At 35.4% G+C, this 24,424-nt stretch overlaps 1 protein-coding gene across 13 annotated transcripts in view; it reads left to right on the plus strand.

Annotated features, from left to right (window-relative positions):
* ASPH (aspartate beta-hydroxylase) overlaps positions 1-24,424 on the plus strand; it is a 212,528-nt gene that overhangs the window by 38,115 nt on the left and 149,989 nt on the right. For 9 of the 13 annotated variants that reach the window (XM_072734661.1, XM_072734664.1, XM_072734662.1 and 6 more), the window contains one exon: positions 1,387-1,455. In XM_072734661.1, coding sequence (XP_072590762.1) covers positions 1,387-1,455 — 69 coding nt within the window. Of the gene's footprint in view, positions 1-1,386; positions 1,456-15,070; positions 15,113-17,314; positions 18,735-24,424 lie in introns of those variants that run through there. The other 4 variants (XM_072734671.1, XM_072734672.1, XM_072734675.1 and 1 more) reach the window with 1 other exon arrangement.

The raw sequence follows: 24,424 nt of genomic DNA on the forward strand, positions 1-24,424 counted from the left end.
ACTTGTGTTAGTCTCTAAAACCTCATCGTTATTCTGTTAATTTAGTTATCCCCTGCCTGCATCAGAGAAAATAGGTGGTAGGACCAATTTCCCCCCTTAACGTTTGTCAGAAAGTATGGTGTTTTGTCATTTTAACGTTACTTGAGCTGTGTGCTGTAGACCGCCTCGGCCTGCTGATCAGCATTTTTTATTTACATTTTCTTAGCAGTAGAAATGATAACTTTCTTATCTTTCTGTTTTATTATTGTTTTTGTTTTTATCTTAAATGTGTGCTTTCTAAACCAAACTTATACATAGCTAGTTCACTGTTTTCCTAAGTAGAACAAGGGCTTTGGGAGGGTAAAAATTGATCACAGCCACTCTACTCCAAAAGTTTTGCCTGCCCTTCTGCAATGTTTTGACTTACTTTTTATTAAAGAGATGGTAACAGTGCTGCAGACTGGTTTTTTAGTATCATTGCCATATTTGGGGATGCTGTTTAAAATATTGCTGTACAGTATGTCTCCTCACAGCCATTATCCAATGCTGAATTCTAAATGACATTGACTTTAGAGTGTTTTTTAGGGAACTGAATGTATTTAACTTATGTTTGGCATGCTAAACATAGCAGTGCTCCTTAGATGATAGAGCCTTAGATACATTTTACTCTGCTTGAAGAGGAAAGGCTCTGGTAGTACTATCTTCTCAAGTGGCCTATTCCAAGTTTTGGTTTTTTTCTTGATAGTAGAGGCCAGTGCTAGGTAAATTTGAAGTGGGATAACTAAGCTTCCCTTTGTAATTTCAGAAAGCCAGTTTTACATACTGTTTTTCTGGAAGTATTTCCAGAAGTCCTTTTTTTTTTTAGGTTGATTCATGATGTTTTTCTTATGAATCATTATTGTAAAGTATAAAATCAATTGCCTTCTTATTTTTAGTACTTGACATTAGTTATTTATATTTAGTCTTTGAGGCTTGGTGGGTATTCTTTTTTATTTTGAATATTGATGGTGTGAAGAACTTTCATACTGTGGAAACATTACTTTTTATATAACTGTTAGAAATTAATAATGTTTTTTATATATATTGAAATGTTTACCTAAACTATTTTTAGCAACATAAAAAAATTCATCTGAAATGATTAAATCAGGGGATTATTAAAACTTTAAGGAAAATATTACCTCAGTTATATGCCTTAGATTCTAAGGTAGACATTTTCTGAATCTATCTGTGAATTGTCTGTCATTTTAGGTAAGATCTTCACTTACCACTACTTTCCAGGATTCAGAGAGCAAAGAATTGCATTGATTGGTAATATTTATGGCTGATGGTCAGGACTGTAGTAGTGGTAATACCTTATAAAACTTGCTTTCCCTTTTCTTCCTGTACATCTTTTCCTCCCTTTTGCAGGAAAACTAGGAGTCTATGATGCTGATGGTGATGGAGATTTTGATGTGGATGATGCCAAAGTTTTACTAGGCAAGTAGATATTTTTTTGTTGTTGTTAGTGGTGGTAAAATGCTAGAAACAAAATAATACCTTTGCCTTGACAATATCTTTGTCCAGTGATACACATTTTATAGAAGATATTTTCCCACTTCAATTATATATTTCATTCTCACTGAAATGTTAATGGCTTGTTTTTCCATGTACTTATATTTCAATATACTTTTATAAATGAATAAGCATATAGCTCTTGCACATATATTTTCAATAAGTATAATTTAATGTCTGTGTTCAGATTTAGAGCAGTTCCTATTCTCAACTTAATATTTGAACACAGAGATAATGTACTAGCCTGTTTTCAAGTGTTGTAATTATAGCCACTATTTAGCATCAGTTGATGTAATTCACTTCCATTTGAAAATGTAAGTTTCTAAAGACTTAAATTAGTCCATTTTGAAATAAAATTGTGGTAGCAAACATTTTTTAAAAATATTCTATGCATATTTTAAAGATAATATTAAAATATGAACCAGTAGTTTTTGGTTGGGTTTATTTTAGACATCTTGAGCCCTTCTCTTTGTACCACCAAAATTACCTGTCTTTATCTTTGAGATATTTCTTGTAATATATAAATATGTGATATTCCCTCATTTGTTTTAAAATGCTGCCTTTCTAGAAAGGATGATGCTAATTTTAATATACAAACTTTATGTAATCTGGCCTGGTGAGATGTGTGTTTCTGCTTGTTAGAGAGCAACACTTTGCTTTACTATGTACTGCTGTTACATGTATTAAAATTTTGTATATTAAAGTATTTAGAGAAATAAATATATCATGATAATGTATACTATGCTTACTAGAGTAATGGTGCAAAGAAATTCAATTCATCTTAGACACACAATTTTGTGTTTATTTTACAGATATAAAAAAATGGGAGGGTATCACATCTATAACCAACGGAACAGTTTTAGGTAGATTAATTTTAACCTCCTTATAAAACAGGAAGTTCTACATATGAAAAAAGGGGTTTAGTTGTGATTAAATGTATTTTGCTTCTTAATTTTGACCTTAGCTTATGTTTTCTTATTACATCTCAGTGAAAATTATGTTTGCTACTTAACAGTGGAAGCTTGCTATCAACATTTTTTTCCTATCTTAACCTTAATGGAATTTTCTGAGTAATTTTGTCATTATATATCTAAATTTTTCTATGAATATAGTAAATCCTCAAGACTATAATCCTAGACATGCAAAAGAAGTAAAATATATAGAATTTAACCTCTCAGAATGATGCTAATTTGCTTGCCTATAAATGGTTTATTACTCCATTGTATTACTTTACTTTAAATGCTGGATTCTGAATAGTGAAGCTTTTTCATGTTAAAGATAACTTCATGTGGGCTATGTTTCCTCATTTTTAGAAATATTACTTCTCATTTATGTTTTGTTGGGTTTTTTTTGGCTTAAAGTCAGCTATGTGGTCTATCAAGAAATATCAACTGTTAAAAATTAAAATGTTATTTCTTCCATAGAAGACTAATTTCTATATCAACATTAATAACTTGATTTTTAGTAGAGTTTCTTTCCTGTCAGGTTATTAAGCAACCATTAAGAGGTTAATTAATTGTAACTTAGAACATTGCCATTTGCAGTAGACACATATTTGGTATGGGCAAATCATAACTTGTTCCTTTTATAAGAATTATATATTTGGAGGTAGAACCAAATTTGGTGAATCCCAGAGTTCATTTTGATAATTTGACTATTAAATGCACAAAGGCTAAAATAAACAATTTTATCATATAAAGGTAGTAATTCACAGCTTGTGGCTTCACAGCTGAAACAAAGGGTGAGCTGTCAGACTCACTTATGTCTTCTTTTTTTTTTTTTTTAAGATTTTACTTATTTATTCTAAAGACAGAGAGAGAAAGAAAGAGAGAGGCAGAGGGAGAAGCAGGCTTCCTGCAGGGAGCCCAATGTGGGGACTTGATCTCAGATCCTGGGATCATGCCCTGAGCCAAAGCAGACACTCAATCACTGAGCCACCCAGGTGTCCCTCACTTATGTCTTCTGACCATATTTCTATAGTGATTGAATTCTCTGCAGGAAATACAAGCTTGACTGGAATTGAATTTTTTAAAAAGCTTTTTTTTAAAGATTTTTATTTATTTATTTGAGAGAGAGAGAGAAAGCATAAATAGGAGGAAGGGCAGAGGGAGAAGCAGACTCCCTGCTGAGCAGGGAGCTTGACAAGGAGTCCATTTGAGGATTTTGAGATCATGACCTGAACTAAGGCAGCCGCTTAACTGACTGAGCCACCCAGGCACCCCTGGATTTGAATTTTATGACTAAAGTTCTTTTTTAATTTTGGGAGGTTATTGTAGTTTAGTTGTGCCTCTGTTACAGGCAGGTGGTTGCAAAGGGAGAGCCTAGTGAAGTTTCTAGGGGTACAGAGATGTTAATGGGTTCTGTATGTTCACGGAGAGGCTGTGGGGGAGCAAATACAGTGAGCGTGTACCCAAAAAGAAGCCAGGCTTCCTGAGTACATTCTTTTGGAGAGACAGCTCAGGGGTAAGGGCTTTGGATTAAGGCACTGGGAAACCAAAGGGCAGATGCAGGTAGGAAGCTAGAGATTAAGGGAGAGTTTGTAGTAACAGTTGAAATATGCTGAGCTTTCATAGGTTTGGCATTTCTTTCATAAGTGTTTCTTTCTACATTCTTAAATTTGCATATATCTAATCTTATCAGTTTGAGGAAGTGTTCACATTCATATTTACATTTGACATCTTAAGATTTGGTTTTTCCTGTGAAATATAAAGGGAGGATGAAATATGTGTGAGTAAATCAAGATATTCTGAACAGCCATCATTAATTTCATTTCATTGTTTCTGGCTGTGGCCCTTATGATTTACTTTGAAAATATGCTAAGCCTTTTCTTTTTCTAATAAAGGTTTCTTTCTTTCTTTCTTTCTTTTTCTTTCTTTCTTTCTTTCTTTCTTTCTTTCTTTCTTTCTTTTTTTGAGATTTTATTTATTCATGAGAGACACACACAGAGAAAGGCAAAGACACAGGCAGAGGGAGAAGCAAGCTCCCTGAGGGGAGCCCTATGCAGGACCTGATCCCAGGATCCTGGAATCACGCCCTGAGCCAAAGGCAGATGCTCAACCACTGAGCCACCCTGGCGCCCCTCCTAAAGCCTTTTATAGTTGACATAGCTTCCTACTTTTGTGGTCAAATTTTTAAAAATAAATTACCTTTGATACTGGTTTGGATTATTGAAAACTGCATTGCTGGAAATTGGATTCTCTGAAAACTTGTTTCCCAAAAAAATCAACAGGAAAATGGTCCAAGGACCAATTGCTAAGAGTAACATCATTTTAAAGTAATGCCACCTAAGGATTACATGATTGTCCTTTTCCGTGACTAGCACCTAGCTGGCACCATATGAGGTATGGCTGGAGAACAAAAGGGAAGCCAGTCAACAATTCCTAGAGCCTTGATAAACATTTATAGACTAGACAGATGCATAAGTGACCTAGATCTTGTCCACTCAGACGTGCTCACACCCTGCCCTTGGTTCAGGTTGCTCTTAGAGGCTAAGGAATTGTACACCCAGAATGTTTTCTTTTTCTCTTTGGAGTAGTACTTTTGTCTTAAGAACCAAAGGAAGGTTGCGTAGCTGGGTCAGTAGTTTGCTCAGGTACTTTTCCACATTTGTTAAATACTTCAGCTTGTCATACTGAAGGATAGCAAAGTTTTATATTTTGTAGTTGATACTTTGAAGTACTAACATTTGAAAATGGAGAGAAATAAAGGTTCATTATAAATATACATAGCTATAGTGTTTCAAGGCAAGAATAAGAAACAATGTTATTCCTACAGAGATTTCAGTGGAAATACAGATCTCCTCTGTTCCTAGCATTTGTCAACTGTGAAATTCAGTGAAAATATATTCTAGTTGTGTCAAAAAATAATTTAAATACCAGAAATACCAACTTGTTTTCTCTCCGTGACCCCCATACACAAACAATGATACAATGTAGCTCTATGCACTAAAATGGGGAAAATACACTGTATACTTTAATATTTATACTAGGTGTCTTATTGTTGTACCTTATCTGTTCTACCTAACCAGCATCTTGATTGCTGGCGGTTATGTTACATGGAGAAATGTTTACTTGCCAAGGTCCAACCTACTGAATAAGGTGGTTATAGTATGAAAAGCTCAAAAGTCATGAATGTTCACATTTCTTACAGCCAGAGCTTTCTATCCTGTTTTTTCTTTTTCAGAATTACGGGTTTGTTTTATAGAGCATGGCAATATTGGTGGATTTTGATATTTACTGGCTTGTGCGATGTTTCTTACCCAAAGCCAGTTCTTCACAGGAAAAAAAAAAAAAAAAAACAATATATTCTTTGCTTTCTTTCCATCATGATGTCCTGTTTTGGAAGTAATACTTAAAAAACAACAGGAATCAGGGGGTCTTTACAATAGAAGCTCGTTTCTTGGGCTTATGGGAAGAGGACTTTAAATATTCCTGTTGCAAATGACTGACTAGGGCCTTGATCAAATTTAATATTGGTAAACAGAATGAATATTATTAATAGCTGGCTCTTTTTATTGGTCAGAATTATAGGACCATGAGTAAGTAGCCAGAGCACTGTAAAGCTCACATTTTATAGTGTGAAAATTTGATTTTCTGATATTATTTGAATAAATTTCTATCCATCTGTGGTTGCTATAAACAGTAATCTTGCTAGTCATATTAATTCCAGAGTTTCTTAAGTAAACACTAGGCCCTAAGGGGGAAAGTGTGAGGAAATGAACCTTTTTATTTTCTTCAATGAGTATTTATTGCTATATGTGAATGCTTGTTGTATAATCAACTCTCGATAATATCTGGTTGGTAAATCAGCAAAATGTAGAGGCTGTTGGAAGGATCTTTTTACCCACATACTACTTTTGTTCGCTTCACATTGACATTAATCAGTTGATTTTGGCTAATACAATTTTGTGTATGGGGCTCTAGATTCTCTAATGAGAGAAAGGCAAACCTGGTCAGGGGCTGGTAGAAATGGCAAGGATTGGTCAAATTGTGCCTTTCCTTTGGTACATATGATTGAGAGTTGATTGTAAGGTGTGCATCGTAATCAGTTTCTTTATTTTCCAAAGTATCTTTTCTGTAAACTTCTGTGACCATGATGCACATCCTTTTTGAGATCACTCTTCGTCCACTTCTTTTTTCCACCTAACTGCTCTCCTTATTTTCTCTTTCTCTCTTCCTTTATTCTTATGTAGGCCTGACCAAAGATGGCAGTAATGAAAATATTGATTCTCTTGAGGAAGTCCTTAATATTTTAGCAGAGGAAAGTTCAGATTGGTTTTATGGTTTCCTCTCATTTCTCTATGATATAATGACTCCTTTTGAAATGCTAGAAGAAGAAGAAGAAGAAAGCGAAACTGCAGATGGTGTTGATGGTACGTCACAGAATGAAGGGGTTCAGGGCAAGACTTGTGTCATTTTGGATTTACATAACCAGTAACTTTGATTCAGGGACTGAAGTCATTGGCTTATGAAAACCCGAAGCAGTGTCCTGTTTCTTTCTTTCCTTTGCTCAGCCAGGGCTTAACGTGCAGTGGGGCAGCTGTGATCAAACAGTACAAGGCAACCATGTGATCTTTCTCCCCAATACAGCTTCTAACTAGTCCCTGCTCCGCTCCCCCACTTCTAGTGAAGAAAGTGGCATTCCTCATTTTTGTGTAGTCCTTTACGAAGTGCATTGAGAATGATGTTTTTGGTGGTATAATTGGTTTCTGTATCGTTTTGTTTCAACTTATGTATTCACTGAACTAAATTTAGAAACTTCAGAGCAAATTGTTTTGTGATTAACCCTTGATGCTTGTCTTTCTAACACTATTAATTGAGATGATTATAATGGACTTAATTATAAAAATGTCTCTAGCATGATTCGTAAATTAAATGACTGTTGATCTTTAACATGACTGGTGTGTAAGGTGATGATGGTTCTTTAACAAGCTGATATTTTTTTATTGTAATTTGTTTAGGTTAACGGATTTGTCAGGTTAATACAAATTTCAGTGTAAAATTCTGTATTAATGGTGCTTTTAAAATAATTTGAAAATAATCCCATGTTTTTGCCTTAGGGTAGTGAAATTACTGTATTCAGATAGTAGTGTGTCTGAATATTTCTGTGTGAAAGCAAAATTTATTTTTAATTTTATTTCCAAATATACATCCAGAGAAAGTAATTTGTATTTTTTTTAAGCAGGCATATTACACAGGAGGGAAAATGTGAATATGTATCTTAAATAATGTTGTACATATTAAAATGATTCATCCTAAATAAGTCTTTTTCCATTTTTTCCCTGTATTTCCTTATTAACTGGCCATCACCTTTGGCTTAGATAGAATACGATTTTTTAGATTTGTAAATTAAACTTACAAAAGTGATCATTCCTTTCAGGAGAATATTTTTTTTTTCTATTAGAAGACCTTAAAAATGTTTTTGAATCAATTCATTTAAAATGAGTTTGCTTCAGTAATAGCAAAAGGAATTGCATTAGCTGTATATAACATGCATTCATAAAATGAGATTTCATCTGTTGCCTTACCTCTGGAAAGCGATCAGGACCTCTGGTTTCTGTTACCCTTTTAGGGAGTGGTGTTTCATGTTTTTAAACCCCTTTGAGCTTCTATTAAACTTAACTTGGCTTTGATTCCTCATAGAGCTTAAAATTTGAATATGTTTCTATTTTTGAGCATTTTATTTAACTGTAGTAATTTCTCCTTTTCAAATACTCATTCCTTGTCTTTTCATTTGTAACCAAATTGCTTTCAGTGAGTGTTTAAGTCACCCATTTTTTTCAGAGGGGAACACTATAAATTTAGTTTCTCTGTTGGAAATCAAGATCCTAGGCTTTTCACATATTTATAAGTATGTATTGTAATTCAGCCATAGCCATAAAGTAAAAGTATCCAATCAGAACACTGGAAACACTAGACTTCCCCCCTTTACTCACCCCTTACATGTGTCAGAAGAAACTGTGCAACTTGGAAATCTTAAAAAGCATTATTTTAAAGCTGCTTTCGCATATGGCTGCACATGTACATTGGACAGTGATCTCCTAAAGCTTACATGGCTGTTAAAACTCTAGTTTGCTTTTCCCTCATTATTCAGGGAATATATTTCATCCTGTTAATGTTTCTGACAGTGAAAAGCTTCTGATTTTGAAATGTTAATATCCTGAAACACAGGAGTATGATTTTAATAATGTTCTTTTTGAAAGTTTATGCAATCTTTGTCCATAATTCATTGTGTCTTCCACTTTGAGTTTGAGTACTGTGAAATACCAATGTTCATTAGGTTTAAATTAAAAACAATCTTAGGCCTCACAATGAAATTCATGTAGCTGCTTGTCTGAGATGTATTTTTTAAAGCAATCTTAGTTTTCTGTGCTTCCTTACTACTAACTCTAGAAGATGTGTGATCAGTTTGAAAAGTAAATTAATTAAATTTGTGTGTTAAAATGTTTGTAATCATTACATGGTTTTTTGTCATGATCATGATACTAATACATGTTTTAGGTACAGAAATTAATTATGCTTTATTTTTGTAAGTGAAAAGTAAGGAAGTGAGATAGTTTTCTGTTTTGTACCCCCTCTAGTCAGCCCTTTTGAAAAGTCTCTAATGATGGTTAAAGGGAGCTGGTGAACCCCTGACTTCTGTGACTTCCTTCAACTTGTGGCTAAGGCTTGTTTAGTGAGAAAAAATAAAGTTGTTTGCAAAACTAATGTAGAGTATTTTGAAGCTCATCAAAATTATTTTGCATAAATTTTATTATAATTTTTAATCTAAAGATTTAGTGCATAATTTTCTGTTTCATACTATAAATATGCTCCTAGCTTTATGTCTTTTAAGCTTATTAAAAAGGCAAAATTGTATTCTGTACATTTGAATATTTATTTGTAGTTATGGAATTTTAAGTTGTATCTTATTTACTCTGCTTTTCTAATTTCAAACAACTAGAAGAACTTTGCAGAATGTGCTTGGAATACAGGTGTAGTCTTGTCTCCTAGCTGCCCTGCTTGTTTCTGTAGATGCACTGCCATGTGTCCAGTTGGGGACTCTGAAGTTTGGTTCAAAAAACAAGGAAGTGGCATTCTGAGGATTTCTTTTCTGCACTGTAGCTTCTTTCAGCCCTGATTTTCTCTGGAACGTGAGTGGTGGGGTGTTATGTTAGTTTGAGAGCCATCTTCTGGGTGTTGGTCTTATTAAATCCCTGGGGCCTAACTGCCAATGTGCTGCCTGGGAGAATCACATAGATGCCTCAGGTGTAATGGAATGCTGGGTGACCCTGCCATTTCATCTTGCACTTGATTCTTTCTTCTAGGAGTTACCTACCTGTCTCATAGAGCTGTATCCAGACATGTAAGAAAACTTTTCTGCTTGAATTCTGGTTTGTTTTTATTTACAGTTGGCTAGACTGAATAAAATGTTTTTTGTGCACCCTAATAAAGCTGTGGAGAATTCTCAAGAACAGCTATAAGGATAGACAATTTATTATTAATTTGATCAGTCACTTGGTAGATAATACCTTTTGGTGCTTGATATCATCATCCTTTCTAAATAAGATCCTGCTGTATGAAATAAGTAGTTTTCTGTGATTTGGGCTGTGGAATTTTCTTTGATTACAATGCATATTTGGTGCATTTTCGTGAAATTCACCGACTCAGATTTAATAATTGCAAGTTAATAGATAGAATTGTATGCTAAATTCTCTGCTTCTGATATTGATATTTGTATAACCAAGTAAAAATGGGAATAGATATTTTAACTAGACTGTGAGTTCCTTGAAGTTAGGAACCAGGTCTCAGTCTTCTTTTGAATCCCTCTTCAAAACTGAACCTAACATAAGATATTTATTAAATATTTTCTGGGGGCATTAGTCTTGATAAGTGAAAGCCTCAGGAGTTACCCATTGTATGATTAAAGCACTAAGGGTTTTTTTTGTTTGTTTTTTTGTGTTTTAAACCAGCTTAAATAAGTGAAAAAAATATTGGACTTTTTTTTTTTCCCCAAGAAAAATGACATGTGGAATTTCATATGGTAAACTGACCTGTGCTACCTGAGGTCTTCCAGTGAGCTTTCCGGTATCTCTTATGTTCATATTTTAATCTGCTTCTTCATGCAAACTTCCGGTCTCTGGATGCAATCCCTTCCTGAATTGAGTCATTATGTTCTCTTCTGTTCTAATCTCTCCTTTCCCACTCATCACAGAACATTGGAAGGTTTGTAGCTTTCTTTTTTCAATAATGTCTGTGATAATATTGTTACACCATCTATTTAAAAACAAAAAGGAAATTGGTGTAGTGTGCTGGTATGCATTTTAGCCAAACTAGACATCCATTCTAGAGCAGCAGTCTGCCTAGTTCTGAGAACTGCCTCCCCCCCCCCCCCCCCCCCCCAGTCTGTCATCAGTGTTGAAATAAATTGTGATGTTTCAGTATGGGAAGGAGGAAGATGAGACACTGAAGCTCAAGGTGACTCACAGGTCTCACCAGGGAGTGACAGAAGAGACCAGAGTACAAAGTGACACCCAGCCTACCAAGCCTATGGCCAACTCTCTGAAAACCTGTAGTAGCTACTTGGGTTTCTGTAATGGAGCCAGTCTTCTAAAATTATGTCTGTTGCATGTGGTGGAACCACAGGTCTAACCATTGGCTTAATGATTCAGCATTTTAATTTGATACAGAGCATTTCATCTTGAAAATGTGTGGGATAGTGACTCTGAGGCAGTTGCCAAAATAACATTAATTACTTTCAGGCAACTCTTGTTCTAAGGGAAGGACATAAGGCCTAGTTGTTTTTTAATGTCTGTTAAAAAAATTCTCAGTTAACAGCTATTAACAGATATCACCTTAAATACCATCGGAGTAACCATAATGGCAAATGGAAATAAAGCACATGGTGATTACTTATTCTTTGCCATTCTCTTTGGCTGCAGCCACTTCCTGATGCTTTTTTGATGACTACCTTCAGTTGGAATGTATTCTATCAACAAAAACAACTTTTCTCCTAGTGAAGTTACAGGGAATACCAAAATGCTTCTTTTCCAGGCTCTGATTGATAGAATTTTTTATATGCCACTTGGAAACTATTTTTGAGGAGTTATATTATCATGGATTTTATTGTTTGATAAAATTGTCCTCCCTCTGCTGTTATTTTGCTCCTGGGCATTGGCTGTGGTAGTAGAGAGAGAAAAGGAGAAAAATAGGGTATGCTAGTTGATTTTTGACACTAAAGGGAGTCCACATCAACCATAGTTACAAGTAAGAACTTAATTCTGTCCATAATTCAAGATTATATAAAAGCAAAGTCTTCCGTACTTGCCTTGTGTTTTTCTCCGGGGCCACTTCTTTGACGTCCCCAAAGTCTTTTTGTTTTGTTTTGTTTTGTTTTGTTTTTCTCTCTATATGCTGCCACTAGTCCTGGATCACCACTAACTCCTTCTCCACCATTGGGCTTCACATCGTTTATGTAAAAAGATCTATTCTAAATTCACCTGAAGTGAGCCTATATGTAAGGTGCTCACTGCTGTGACAAAGTGATTCTTTTAGTAGGTATTCAGAACCTTATCCGTGCTCTTCCATCTTCTAGGGTCATTTTATTCTTCTGGAAAATGATTTTGCTTTCTGCTTTAACAAGGCAGTTGTCTTTGGCTTTGGTTTCATTGTCTTTGTCCCTCTACACTTTATAGCATTTCTTTGTTCTCAGAATTTTCTTCGTCATTTCCTCTCATTGATCATTTTTGCAGGTGTTGCATCTTCTGGTTTCCAAAGTTAAGTCTTTACCCACATATCCCCCTGCATCTTCTGCCCTCATGATCATTTCTCCCCTCTTGTTGGCTCTGTACCTGTTTCCTGCAGGCATGCCTTTGTCTCCTCTAGCCATCAAATATGCAGACAGTGAAATCTTGCAAACCCTTATTTCTCTCTACCCACTGGGAACCTTGGGAAATTCCACATCTGATTAGTTTTCTCCGAAGAAGAAGGCAGTCAGGGGGCCCCCACACACACCCTGGGTTTTTAATCACCTTTTCCTCACCTCTGTTTTCTCATTGTAATGTGACCACCTCTCTTATTGTAAAGCTGTAATCTGAAGAACCTTATGGGATATTTAATAACTAACATAATTCAGTAACGTTCTCATCCTACACCGTTGCTCCTGCCTGCCTTCCTAAAGCTGCACTTTTGATCGGAAGAACACTGCGTTTTCTTGACTCTCCTCTCATTTCTTGTAATGTAGGGCCTCCTCTGTTAACTTCCTCTTTTCTTGGTGTTGTGCCTTCTCTCCTGTCTAAACCCTTTCTTTCTGAGACTGCACGTGACCAGTGTTGTTTAAATTATTAGCTTAGTCTTTATCATGTAAAAAATACTGAAAAATTATTGACTCTATTCTTTAAGTTCAGAAAAGGTAGCTAAAGTTGGAATTAGTACAGAGCATTACACATTGTATGTATCACTCTATGGATTTATGCCTGAACTGGGAAACTTTTTAAAAAGCACTCATTATTTTCTCCTGTTTCACTAAACTAATCTAATATTTTATTTATCTATCTATCTATCTATCTATCTAAAAGATTTTGTTTATTCATGAGAGACAGAGATAGAGAGGCAGAGACATAGGCAGAAGAGGAAGCAGGCTCCACGCAGGGATCCTCATGTGGGACTTGATGCCGAATCCCAGGATCATGCCCTGAGTCAAAGACAGATGCTCAACCGCTGAGCCACCCAGGTGTCCCTCTAATGTTTAATTAATAGCAAAAGTTAACTCTAGGCTTTTCATCAATATAGCTCTTTTGACTCCATCGTAACAGTGACGTTTGGTGGTTGGGTACTCTGATTCTTAACCACTCTGCTTTTTACCAGGAAAATCTGGGCATGCGTTGAGAGAATATGCATGAATTAGGAAAGGGACATGAACAGCATTAAACATGCATTTTAATGTTTTATGCTAATTTCTTTTGCACACTGGATAATGCTCATGTATTTAAAAGTTGGTATTACAAGAATAAGTTTGATATTTTATTCTGAAATAAACTTTAGTGGGGAGTGGTCCAAGATGGCATTTGGTATTATAAGGTGACATGCTGTTTTTAATAGAATTTGGGGAAGATTCAGGTTTTATCTGTGAAAAATAAGTTGTCACCCATAAACACTAGTTATGATTCTGTATATATATAAGAAATTGGACAGTTATAGATAGCTATATGAAACAGTTAATTCACATTTCTTTTTCAAATGTAGCCAGTAGTAAGACATGCACTAATACTTTTTTTCCAGGATAATGATACTTTGTTTTTCTTAACTGAAGTATAGTTGGCATACAATATTACATTAGTTTCACATACAACATAGTATTTCAACAACTCTACATGTTATGCCATGCTTGTGACGAGTATAGCTACCATATGATGATATTGGCATTTCACCCAAAGTATATTGCCATTCTCAAATGATCTGTCTCATTTGACAGAAACAAGTCATGATGGATAAAGGAAGGAATTTAGGAATGGAGGATGATTTAAACAATATAACAGAATAGGAGTGAAAACATCTCATACTGAAAGTTGGGGATGTGATTAGGGTTTTGAGAAACATGGAGTAGGCCTGCTTGGGGTTTTTCTTTTACAACCATAGCCAATTGCTGCTGTGACAGATGGTGCATGGTGCTGCCCCCACAGGAGGTTACCAGTAATCACCACACCTCCCACTCTTAGAGCCTAGGAAGTGGGTTGGCAACTTGGAATGCCACGTTGGAAAGTTTGCTGATACATGAGTATAAAATAGCATTTGTGTGATCAGGAGATAGAACTGAGAGCATTGGTTGACTGGGATGCCAAATACAGCTTGGTTAGAATGAGAGTGTACTGAGAGGAATAGGGTATTGACATTAGTTGGAGGTGAACCCATTATCAGAACTTTTATTTGCCAAGACAAGAAACAGAAAGCCATTGCAACATTTTTAGATGAAGAGTAAAAAACTTAACATATACCTATATGACTGTAATAATATCTGTATTTGCTTGTATAATTTTTTTATGCAGAAAGTTTGAAACTATGGAGGAAAAAAACAATGGTTTTTCAAACCATAGAGATTAAAATTCTATCAAAATATGCTATCCTTTTTTGGATGGCAATGATGATTGAGTAGGAGAGTGAAGTCTCCTGGTCTTTTCTTGTGTGTTGCTTGTAATTGATTATCTGTGTCGAGCAGAGGGCCACTGGCTACAGCTGAGAGGGAAATGTGATTTCAATGGTAATTAGGTTTTTCTAAAGCCCACAATTCTTTCAAGTCTATGGCAAGTCATGAAGTTGACTGAATCTTAGGCTGATTACAATGCATTTTTTTATTATAGTGAAAGTAAGGTTTCAAAATGACGTACAAATGATAATATTTATGTGTTGAAGGAGTGTGTTTTTTAAATGGTGAGTTTAATGTAATTTGTTTAATAGAGACATTGATTTTAACTATAGATATTTATTATTTTTTAAAAGTTACTTCATTTTTAATTCCCTTAATATTTTCTGTTTATAACCTGTTTTCATCTTGTAAATACCAACAGAAGGACCTGGTGGGGTAGCCAAGAGAAAAGCTAAGGCTAAAGGTATTTTTTGTTTATCAAATTAGCCTTGAGTGAATCAAATTTAATGCTTGAAAATGCATGACATTTTCTAGATATGTTAATGCAGCTACTAATGCTAAACATTGCTTTTTGATTTGGGTTGCATCTTTGGCCAATAGTAGTTTTATCAAGACATCATTATAGAATTTTTTGCCACAAGCCTATAATTTTAAATATTTTCCCTTTTTATGGTATCAAAACTTTTGTAACAGTCTAAATTAAAAACAGAGTGATATCATAATATTGTTATACTACATCTAAACTTACATCCAAACTTGCTATTATTGTCTAACCTAAACCTTTCTTAGTTTGAACTTTTTAATTACTATTGGGGAAAAAAAAAGATGAATTCTTTACTGATTGATTTCATTTTTTCAGAAGCTCTGATGACACTCACTCTTAGAGCATAATAAAAGCCAGAGTAAGCACACTTAGAGTTTTCAGTGAAGTGAAAAATTTGGATTTATAATCTGGAGTACTGCATTTCATTGGTACAGAATTTGCTGTGTTTTGGTATTTTAATTCTTTAAAAATTGCTGTACCTGTCAACCATTATTTGTAGGCTAACAGCTTATTATTACAGCTTTAGTTTTTATATCCCTGTGGTTTTTCTTGTTCACATGTAAATATTTATATCCTTTAAAGGCAGGGGCAAGGGAGAAGTGCATGGTTTTTTCTATATAAACTTAAAATATTCTTTTGTGTTTAAGTGCTTAGCATATTGTTTTTAGTTTGTTTTTTGGTAAAACATTAACAGGTGAGACTTGACAATGTGACTTGCAGGGTTTTGTGATTTGTATTTTAATTTTAAGATTAGGGAATTTTAATGTTTTAACTTTGTATCCCATCTGAATAATTCCCAGCAGGAGAACTATTTTTACCATTTTATTCTTATGTCAATAATTATGAAATAAATGACCAATAAAGTATCATTTATACTTGATCTGGAGAGGCAAATCAAAAATTAAAAATTTAGTATTGTAAAATATTACAAGATCTGACTCCACAAGCGCTCTTGCAATGTCATTATCTGTGTCTACAGATATTATCTACATTATCTACAAACAGCACTGAAGTAGGTGAGGATTTGGACGGTTGATTCTTTATGAATGCTATTGCATATTTTTTTTTCTATTGCATATTTTTTATAAGGTTTTAATAAGATTTTCAGGAAGAACTGAGTAATAATTTGAGCTCTGTGAATTTTACATGATTTTGATGGGCGTGAACATCTCTTCCACAATTTATTAACGAAGTCTTTCATTTTCTTTGTTTCTACTTAAATGCTATGTAATACAATAAACATCTTGCTTCTCTTAGGATTTTCTAATGAGAGCAAGAAGGTAAAATTCAAAGCTTTTGCTAGCGCAGCTTTATTAAACTTTATGTAAAATGGATTGAAAGCAGGGTCGGTCTCACACAAGATTTGGAATTACCTGTATGTTCCATTTAGTTGCTCTCTTGCCTATGAGCATGGATGGACAACATGTTGGCTTGAGTGGCTCTACATAAATTAACAGGAAAACATATTTAAAGGAATACTGATTTCATAATATTGAATATAAGCAGACAAGAATATCTGCTTGTCATTTTAAGCACTATAAATAATGAATTTAATATTTCATACTCATGGACATTGTTTTTTTTTTTTTCTTAGCTAAGAAAATTAAATGGTATTTACTTTTTCATCTATGCATTGTATTTGTTTTCAAGGCTTATAAGCACAAATATTTTAAGGACATAATTTTTTGCCAGAACTGAAAGTTTTTCAATTATCTTTGGATACTTGCAAATTTTGGAAATTTTTTCCTTAATGTTGCCAGTGTTCCTTTAATTATGTCTTTATAATTGTGAAATGTGAGTTGTTAACACTATGTAAGGTTTATGTATGGACTCATTTTAATAATATTGCATGTTAGCCTTATTTTAAAACAAGTCACAATCTATTTCAAGCTGGAAAAATAGGATGGCAAGTTTCTGGCATTTCTTTGGTAGCTGATACTTTGTAGAGGTTTTGCATCTGGTTTTAGCCAATGTAAAACTAGGGGATGGAAGTCCCATTCTGAATGAACATTTCATGTGTGTGGAGAGATAAAGACCATATATTTAACACTAAGTTACTGTCCTGTGAATTAAGAGATGCTTTCAATAAACTTTTTTTCCTTTGATTGGAAAACCTGAAAGTTAAAGAACTCACTAAAGAAGAGCTCAAGAAGGAAAAAGAGAAAACGGAATCAAGGAAGGAGAATAAGAACGAAGAGAGAAGAAAGGGGAAGAAAGAAAAAGAGGATGAGCGGAAGGATAAGAAAATTACTGATGCAGATATATCCAGGAAAGAATCTCCAAAGGGTAAAAAGGACAGAGAGAAGGAGAATGTGGGCCCAGACAAAAGTGCTAAAGCCAAGGAAAGTAGGAAAAAGTCAACAAATGTAAAGGATGCTTCTAGTAAAACGGCATCCAGAGACAAAGATGACACAAAGGAAGGTAAAACCTCTAGCAAACACACACACTCAGCGAAGGGAAATAACCAGAAGAGGAAGAACTGAAAGCTCTAATACCATCATCCCAGGAAATGGTAATGTTCCTCATCACAATTTACTGCTATAGGGCAGAAAAAATGTAGTATCGCTCTGGTCGGGGAAGGTATGTCAAATAGTCATTGAGTGTATTTATTGGTGCTCAGTATGTAAAGGGTTTGAAATTTTAGATACACTGTCTCATGCCTCTCAGTTTAAAAGATGAAGCTTGTAAAAACCATGTAATAAAAATGTGATATAATAGCTTCTGTTTTTATTAATTTATTGATCATGTATCCAGATAAATGTATATACATGTAATATGAATTGTAATGTACTTATTAATCAATGGAATACTTTCACCAGGGTTAAATGTTAAGATTTTCCGTAGTGTGTATATGCAGAATGCCGTTCCAGTTATGACAGATGGTTAGGTGACAGAGGTTTTCTTCTTTCTCCCTTTATGTGACCTTTGTCGTCTTTTCTCCTTTCCCTTCCTGCTTCCTTGCTTCCCTTTCTTCTTCACCTGGCTGTCTCCCTCTCCCCTTCTCTCTTCTTCCTCATCCTCTCTCTCCCCCTTCTTCAGGTTCTTCCCTGGATTCTCCTTTTCCTTCTCCCTCTCGTCCCCTACTAGGTCTCCCCTCCCCAGTCTTATTAGCTCTTTTACCTCCTCCTTCTGTCTGTGCCTCCTGGCTACCCACCCCCCTCAAGCCTGCCCCTTCTCCCAACTTGCTTTGGCCACTTAGTGAATATTTTGTGTTTCTTGTGTGCTACACACACTGTTCTGAGAACTCTGGATACAGTCATGCATAAAAGAAAGAATTTGTCTTAGAAGAAGAGTTTTAGAACACTTTTATTGATATCGTCACAGATTCAGATGAGTTACAAAAAGACTGTAAGTATTTCAAATTAGGATATACTTTAATCTTATATCACACAGTTTTCCCATTATTTTGGTGGAGTGGCATATATTTTTCATATTTGTGTGTATTATGGTTTACCATTTCTAAGGAGCTTGAAATTTGAGATCTAACTAGAGATCAGAACTCAATCAGAAAACATGTAATAAAATGAAATTTCAATAAGAATACATTTCTATTAATGGTTTGTGTTGTCCCGTGCATGAAGTCTTACACCTCTAATTGCGACTGTTGGTGAGATTCAGTTATGAATTGAAGAAGAGTGGCCTGATTTGTTATAACAAAATCAGAAGTGCTACCACAAAGGTTTTATTTTTAAAAAATAATTCTTCAGGGGCACCTGCGTGGCACAGTTGGTTAGGGATCCGACTCTTGGTTTTGGCTCAGATCATGATCTCAAGGTCATGAGATCGAGCGCCAGGTAGGCTCCACACTCAGTGGTATCTGGTTGGGATTTCTTTCTCCCTCTCCCTCTGCCCCTTCCCACCGTGTGCTTTCTCTCTCCCCCTCAAGTGAATAAATAAATCTTAAAAAAATAATAAGTCTTCAGCTTTTCTGTGAAGAGCTTAAAAACGTAGGATTTGGCCTAATTGAAGTTATTTCAAATCAGAAATAAGCATTAAGCGCCAGTGTTTCTAAAAGTATTGTGCACCATTTTCTTATGTGCTTGCACCTTTTCTGCTTAAAATCAAGCACTTGAACATTTAGTTGACAAGAATTCCAGATGACAAGAATTTCACAGCAAGGCGAAATCCTAGAGAATACCTAGTCTAGCTAATCCAGTCTCTTTATTTTCTTTTTCAAAAACTATAGCCCAAAGAAATTGTAACATTTTAACTTGGGGTTTCCTGTGTCGAGTAGTCAGGGTTTTGTTGTTTTATAGATTACTGGAACATTGTAAACCACAAAGGGAATTTTATGGCTCATTTGATTGGCAGATACAGGGGCTTTAGGTGAATAGATCCCAAATAAAGACCTGTCATCAGAGCTGTGTTTCTTCCTACTTCTTAAGTCTTGGCTCTGTTGATGCTTTTCCTTGACTTTATTCTATATGGAATTGTTACCACATCATGAAGTAGATGGCCCTCAGCAAGCCCCAGACACATCTTTCTATTTAAGTATTCCTAGTGCAAAGAGCCAGTTTTCTGGAATGGCTCTGGGAGAAAAGTCCCTAGGAGGATTGCAACCAGATTGCGTAGGCCTGGTGACCATTTGTGATCATTCTTGTGGTTGGGGATGGGTAAGTCCACCGGCCTGTCTCCTGTGCACAAAGCTTTGGGTGGAAGTTGGAATGGGTCCCGCTAAAACCATATGAAATGTTTCCCGCAGGGAAAAGGGTGTCAGGGCGGAGAAGAGGGAGGCTCTAACTAAGCACTGAACAGAACAAGAAGCAAAACAAATACAATACACGTAGAAGTTACAATATCTTAAAAAATATATCCTGATGTTAGATCTTGCTGTTGAGATTTTTTTAATTGATCTTTTTAATGATTGATTTTTTAAATTTATGTACCAAATTTTAAGTGTTATTTTTTTCTATAGATTTTTTTTTTATTTATTCCTTGAAGAAGCGCTGATAATTATATTTGCATTTACTGAGGACATTCTAATAGTTTCTACCTTGGCTTTTAAGGGACAAAAGTGATGTGGGATAAAATATATAAATGCTAAATTCTAAGAAAATGAGGGGAAAAACATCTTAGAATAACCTAATCAGCAAAAGCACAGTCACATTTTCTATTGCTATTTGGTAAAGCAGTTGGAAATACTTCTGTCGTAGTTTTCCTTTGACTATCAGCTCAAGCATTAAATTGAAACATCTCTACTAAAAGCATTTAAATAGATTTCAAGAGCTCCTACAAACTATTTTCTTTTCCTCTTTTCTTTCCTTCCCTTTTTCCTCAGTAAATAAAAGGGTTCAGCTGAATTTATTGAAGCTGAGGTCACGCTTCATCTAATTGCATTGACATTTACTATTCAACTAAAAACTTAGTGTGGGAGAAACTTTGCTCATGATTAATAGTTTATAACTGTGCTTGCCCTCTGAGTTTTACTCACGTTTTCATTCAGAGTGTAGTAATTTCTATTTTCTCCTGCTTCATATTGTTATCTAAGAATAATTAAAACCAGAAAGTTTATTGCCCTTTTTAAAAAGTCATCTAAAAGCAGGAATCAAAATTTCCTAATACAAAGTAATTAGGAGGGATCCCTGGGTGGCGCAGCGGTTTAGCACCTGCCTTTGGCCCAGGGCGTGATCCTGGAGACCCGGGATCGAATCCCACATCGGGCTTCCAGTGCATGGAGCCTGCTTCTCCCTCTGCCTGTGTCTCTGCCTCTCTCTCTCTCTCTCTCTCTCTCTCTCTCTTCCTGTGTGTGTGACTATCATAAATAAATAAAAATTAAAAAAAAAATCTTAAAAAAAAAAACAAAGTAATTAGGAGTCAGAAGTCCCGAAATGTAAAAATAAGTTTGTCATATCACAAACAAAATTTTTCTTTAAGATACACTATGAGATGATACTTCAGATTTTTAAAAAATGACATTACTGGCATAATTTTCCTTACCTTTTTTATGATAGTATTTCACGTGAGTAGCATGGTCACTGTAAAGATAAAGATGGTCTGTTTTATGAACATATCAGTTTTTCTAAGACTCTTTTTTTATTGTTTAAAATTTAGATGAGTTGTTTTTTTTTTTAAAACTATCATTTTCTACATTTGTTGTGATGTGTCAGGTCTGTTTCATTTATCAAGGGCTTTGTGTGTGAATTTTAGTTCTTGATAACATCATTTGTAATAACCTTACTACTTTTTTTTACAAGATTTTTACTTGTGGGATATTTGCATTGGGTATAAGCATTTTTCTCAACATTTCATGGTAAGGGATGATAAATTGATATAAATCTGTCAGCATGAATGTTTGACCCAGGAGGATTCATCCAATAAGTAATTGGTTCATAGAAAATATTTTATAGTGTTATGACCTGCTTAGTATACAACTCTTACATTCAGAGGTTCTCAATCTGATTATTTGGATAACAAGGACTCCCTATATATATTTCATTTAAAAAAAAACAGGTAAACGTCATACAGAGGTCTGATTTTTAATTTTAAATGTTTTAACTGTAGTGTCATTTTCTGTGAAATGGGTCTGGTGACTTAAGCTGCATCTCCTGGCGTGGGTTCCTTTCTTCTTTGTCCTCCACTATTCCTTCTCCTGGAATAACTCTCCATTGGTAACAATTCTCTAAATTGATAACTTGGATTATTTCACTATAAAAGGCATCTTGGAAATGCCAGTGTTCCTCATTTGTAAATTAAGATTATACATTTCCAAAAAAAAAAAAAAAAGATTATACATTTCCTTCATGTGGCTGTGAGAACTAGCTGGTGTTTGGATATGCATAAAGAGCTGGCACATTGTTCATTTCCCCCCTTTTCTAGCTAAAGAGAAAGTTTTCATTCTTAAGAAACTGAAGGGTGGGTGTTATAGAGCAGATCTGTGTTTTTCTCATGGAAATCTTGGGGTTTTTTGGTTTTTTTGTTTTTTGGTTTTTGGTTTTTGGTTTTTTGGTTTTTTGTTTTTAAATCTTGTTTGAGGTCATCTGAAAAGATCCTCAGGAACAGTCTCCAGCCTCAGGTCCTTCCTCCTCTGTTGGCCTGAAGATAAAACCACAGGACCTAGATGTTTATTACCAGTTTGAATATCAATTTTACATAGAAACCAATTTTCACAAAAGCTTTAATATTGTAAGCCCTACAAAGCAGAAAGTCATCTATTCTCCTTTTCTTTGTTCTCATTTCATACCTCATTTGCTTTCACTTTATGTGTATTTATCACTCTGCATTAGCATCTGTATATCATGGAGTTGTCATTTATTTCTTCCTTGCCTCAGACATCACCTCTCTTGTATATCCTAAGAGATTAGAGGAAGACACACACTTAAAGCTTTTATGTTATTTTTGGTATGGTATAAATATCTGTGGGCTGCGTCATCTCTATTTTGCATTTATTGATCCATTCATCAAATATTCTGAGTATCTGCAGCATACCAGGTTGTACTAGGCACTGGAGATAGAAGTGACAAGGTGACTGCAGTCCCTACAGTGAAATGTAGCGAAATAAACAAGGGGTTGAGGAAGAAAATAATGAACCGGAGCCATCTATTACTGGCACTGCCCACTCTTCCGCTCTGCCTACAATGTGTTCCAGCTCGTGTGGTGGGCTACCTTCCACCTCTGCTGCAGATCCAGCTGAGTCATCATGTCTACATGGACATTTTCTCCGATCCTCCCAAGTGGTGGGTCTGTGTGTCTTCCATTTATCATGCTCATCACTTTGCTTCCTTTCCTGGATATTTGCCGGACTGTGATTTACGTCAGTACCTATTATAGCAGCAGAGAATAATAGGCACTCAATATATGTTTACTGAATGATGAACATATAAAACACAGATCATTTAAAAATATTTCAGATCTGTATGTACTATTGAGTAATATTAAAAAGAAGAAAACAATCTTTAAAGAAGGAAGCAGGTGTTTCTGCAGTTATTGCAGTATGCTATAACCACCTTGGAGGCTGCCGATAGCTGTGTTCATGTCGTATGTGTGGAGGGAAAGTGGTAAATTTGGTTCTTTTAGAAGAATTGAAGGGAAAAATTAATTTGGAAAAGATGTATGTACTTAATTTAATAATCAAATATAAATGTACATGTAATAATTCTTGAAACCCTTCTAAGGAGATAATTTTATCCCCTTTCCAACTTGTGGAAGGCAAAGCGGCGTCAGTGGTAATGTGTTCAAGATGGGATTCAGATGGAATTCACTGGCAGCCCTCTTGGTTCACAAACCTGAGCTCCTGTACACCATCTCGTTTTGCAGATGTTCAGACAAGTCCACTGCATTCCAGTCTTTGTGGAGACTCTTCAGTGGTCCTGAAACCCGGGCTCTTAGCAACCCTTTTGGCAGTTTTACTCTTCGTGCAATCTGTCTTTCTTGGGTCGTGTGAAGATGCTTTGAATCTGGAATGGCTCTTACTATATATCATGGGGCAGCTCTTTTAATTCTGGCAGAACTTTGACAGGGCTGCAGTTGGGATATCTGCTAGGATCTGTATTTGCTGATGATACAAGAAAGGAGCAACAGTGAGGGTTAGTGTGGTCAATCAGTGTGTGCATCTTTCTGTTTTATTGATTTTCTGGATTATTTTTCAAGTTCATGTACCTGTTAGGGTTATTCTTGGGGTATATTGATTTATACTGTTAGACTACTTGCATTTGAAGCAGCAGCAGTCCTGAGCTCTTCCCTTTTGAATAACAGCAGCTGGAGTAACCTGGGGAGGTAAGATCAAAAATTTTCTTCCATCTGTGCACTACCAAATCAGTAAGCCAAAGATTGATAAACCATTTTTTTTTAAGATTTTATTTATTCATGAGAGACAGAGAGGCAGAGATATTGGCAGAGGGAGAAGCAGGTTCCCTGTGAGGAGCGGTATATGGGACTTGATCCTAGGACCCCGGGATCACGATCTGACCTGAAGGCAGCTGCTCAACCATTAATTCAGCCACCCAGGCACACCAATAAACCAGTTTTTGAAAATGTCTTGGTTCTTATGGGCTAAGTACATGAAGTCCTACTTGTAGTTCTTTCCCAGATTTTGTCAAGGAAGTGGTGTGTGTAGAATTCTTATAAAAAATGAATCCTTTATTTCTAGTCAGAGGGAATAGCTCCATGATCCAGTGGCCCCAGGACCTCTCTGTTTCTCATGCCCTCACTCCTTTTTTCTAGCTGCTTCTGTCACCTGGTTCTTCCTCACTCCCAGCACTTTGCTCTTGCCCTTGTCCCAGAGCAGCTGAGGAA

Source organism: Vulpes vulpes, chromosome 13 (genome assembly GCF_048418805.1).
Source record: "Vulpes vulpes isolate BD-2025 chromosome 13, VulVul3, whole genome shotgun sequence".
Lineage (NCBI taxonomy): Eukaryota > Metazoa > Chordata > Mammalia > Carnivora > Canidae > Vulpes > Vulpes vulpes.